This window comes from Atta colombica, unplaced genomic scaffold (genome assembly GCF_001594045.1).
Source record: "Atta colombica isolate Treedump-2 unplaced genomic scaffold, Acol1.0 scaffold21, whole genome shotgun sequence".
Lineage (NCBI taxonomy): Eukaryota > Metazoa > Arthropoda > Insecta > Hymenoptera > Formicidae > Atta > Atta colombica.
Window position 1 is genome coordinate 1,673,838 of NW_017259305.1, and position 2,478 is coordinate 1,676,315.

General features: G+C 30.7%; 1 protein-coding gene across 1 annotated transcript in view; it reads right to left on the reverse strand.

Moving 5' to 3' along the window:
- Positions 1 to 1,603: 1,603 nt before the first annotated feature.
- LOC108687589 (RNA-binding protein NOB1) overlaps positions 1,604 to 2,478 on the reverse strand; it is an 11,192-nt gene continuing 10,317 nt past the window's right edge. Inside the window, exons 5-6 of the mRNA XM_018193441.1 lie at positions 2,082 to 2,416; positions 1,604 to 1,999 (exon numbers count right to left, since the gene is read on the reverse strand). Coding sequence (XP_018048930.1) covers positions 1,739 to 1,999; positions 2,082 to 2,416 — 596 coding nt within the window. The 3' untranslated portion in view covers positions 1,604 to 1,738. The remainder of the gene's footprint in view (positions 2,000 to 2,081; positions 2,417 to 2,478) is intronic.

A 2,478-nucleotide genomic window follows, 5' to 3' on the forward strand; every position in this document is an offset into this window, starting at 1 on the left:
GTATTTAACCGAATCTTTGATTGAGAGTTTAGATTATAGTATTTTAAATTACTGTAAGTTACTATTTGATTCTGTATCTCTTATTCACACTAATAATATATTATCTTAATAAATGTTTGTTCTACAGAATATCATAAAATACTCGTAACTAAAGAATAATTTTCAAATTGTTTGATACAAGTCTGTGACTGGATTCTCGATCTCAATCGAGGAAATTTGGCAAATCTATCTTTATCAATAAACATAATTAATCTATTGTTGAATGAAGTATTCAAATGTTCTTATCTTATTATCATTTGACGGGATACTTATTGACGTTCGAATTTTTTAATATTTTTTTATATTTTGACTTTATTATTAGTTTCTAAATTTTCATTGTTTTCATTATTCTTTGTGCCTTAATTTAAAATTGTAGCGCTGAGGAAGGCTTTGTAAGCCGAAACGTTTGTTAATTATATTAATTCAAAGTTAATTTAATTATAGTTCGAAATAAACTATTGTGTTAATTTTTAAGAAAATATACGAGCATTTTTTACTCCATTATATATGATAATATGTAATTACATGTGGGATATAATTGTATGTGGCACCATATATATAATCATATAAGGAATATAAAATGTTCCGAGATGTCAAAATATCAGCGATTAAAGGTGAATCGTACACAAAAACTGTTTATTTTTTTGCGCTGAAACTTGTATGTTTTCTTTAGCAAGTCATAAGCTATAACATATGTGAAAACCATTTGATTTCAGGGGTTCAATTTCATATAGGATTAGTGCGGGATTCTTTAGGATGCTTCACGAGGCTGACCCAAAATTATAAATATCTGCATAATTTGAATAAAGTATTACAAACTATGTATATCTTAATGAAATATACAATAGTAAATCAAGAGTTATATTTTTATTGAACGAAAACAAGATGAGATTCTATTTTCTTTTCGAGATTAAATTTATATACAAGTTTATGCACGTAAATATCTTTCCAGTATGGCCATCGATCTATTTTGTGACCATTAAAATCGTAATTTTTTTAACTATTATAATCTCATTTTTGAGAAAAGTCTAAGATTTGTTTGCAATCCTTAGAATATGGAAAAGGAATAGGCCGCTGACTGTGAAGCCAACATCTGTGTGAGAGAAAGGCATAGAGTTCCAATTTGATTGCAATGCGCTACTCATCCCTACTCAACCCGTTACCCACGCAGTTCACGTTCCACTTTCATTCTACTTCATTTGTACAATCATAACTAACAACATCAGTTATGTAAGAAACACTAATGCAACTGTCCATACATACAATTCACACAGATGACAGTATTAACGCATGCGCATTGCACACATTTGGATCTCTCTACTTTTCTCTTTCGCACAGATGTTGGCTTCACTTCAGTATACAGGCCAACACAGGCAATTCCTCTTCCAATAGTATATGTTTCAAGGTGTAGTCAATCAAAGAAACGAGCCTTATGTCTGTCATTATATTATACGTGAAAAGTTACATTTTCAACATTTTTTCTCTTATTTCATCATTAATCTATCGTAGAATTTTGCACATGTCAATTTTGGTACTTCAACTTCATTATATAAAAAAAATTAGATATTTCTATGAATATTCGATTTACTAAAGAATCATTAAATGCAGCCATTTACAGAATTATTAACGTAATAAAGAATTCAAGTCCAATAAAGCCCCAAAGTAACAATATAGTAAACAGTTATAACATAAACAGTTTTTATTTTCGTCTCTTTTTGGATTCATTAGGATTTCTTTTCATCCAGTATTTAATAATACCATCCGGTCTTATGCCCAGCATAGCTGACTTCGAATTTATATCACGCATAACAAATGGAGAATACCCAGCTATATAATCATCATCGAGCGGATCATTCTTTATGCGCGCCAAACGTGATGGGCGTTGTTTCGGCATTGGTTGATCCGCGCATAAAATGGGATTGTTAGCATGTTTCCCTCCTTTCGGCGTTGGTAATGAAAACTGAAATATTTCATTAATTTTACTTTTACTATCTTTTGCATTCATATAACTCATAGATTGTATCAGAAATAATATAATTTACCCTCTTTCCTTTGGCCGAAAGAGATCGTCGAAAATTGATATGAATTTGTTGCTTTCCATTCTCGTCTAATGTGACTTCTACTTTCTTCAGCGTTCTGTTACCACAATGTGGACAGAAGATCTTTGTCATGATACTAGTGGTCTTGAAACAGGCGTAACATCTAAATATGAATGTTCGCATCTGTTTAATCACTCTGCCATCTAATGCAACCACATTTAATCCCATTTGCATGAGTACATTTTGCATTGCAAAATCCATGGTTAAGCACGCGACAGTCGCAGCCTTTTCTTCAAGAATTTCCGAATCTATTTGTTTCTTTATGCTGGAAACATTTGCTTTCAAAAAGGTAAATGATTAAAAATTAATACTCTTGAAAATATATTATATATATATATAT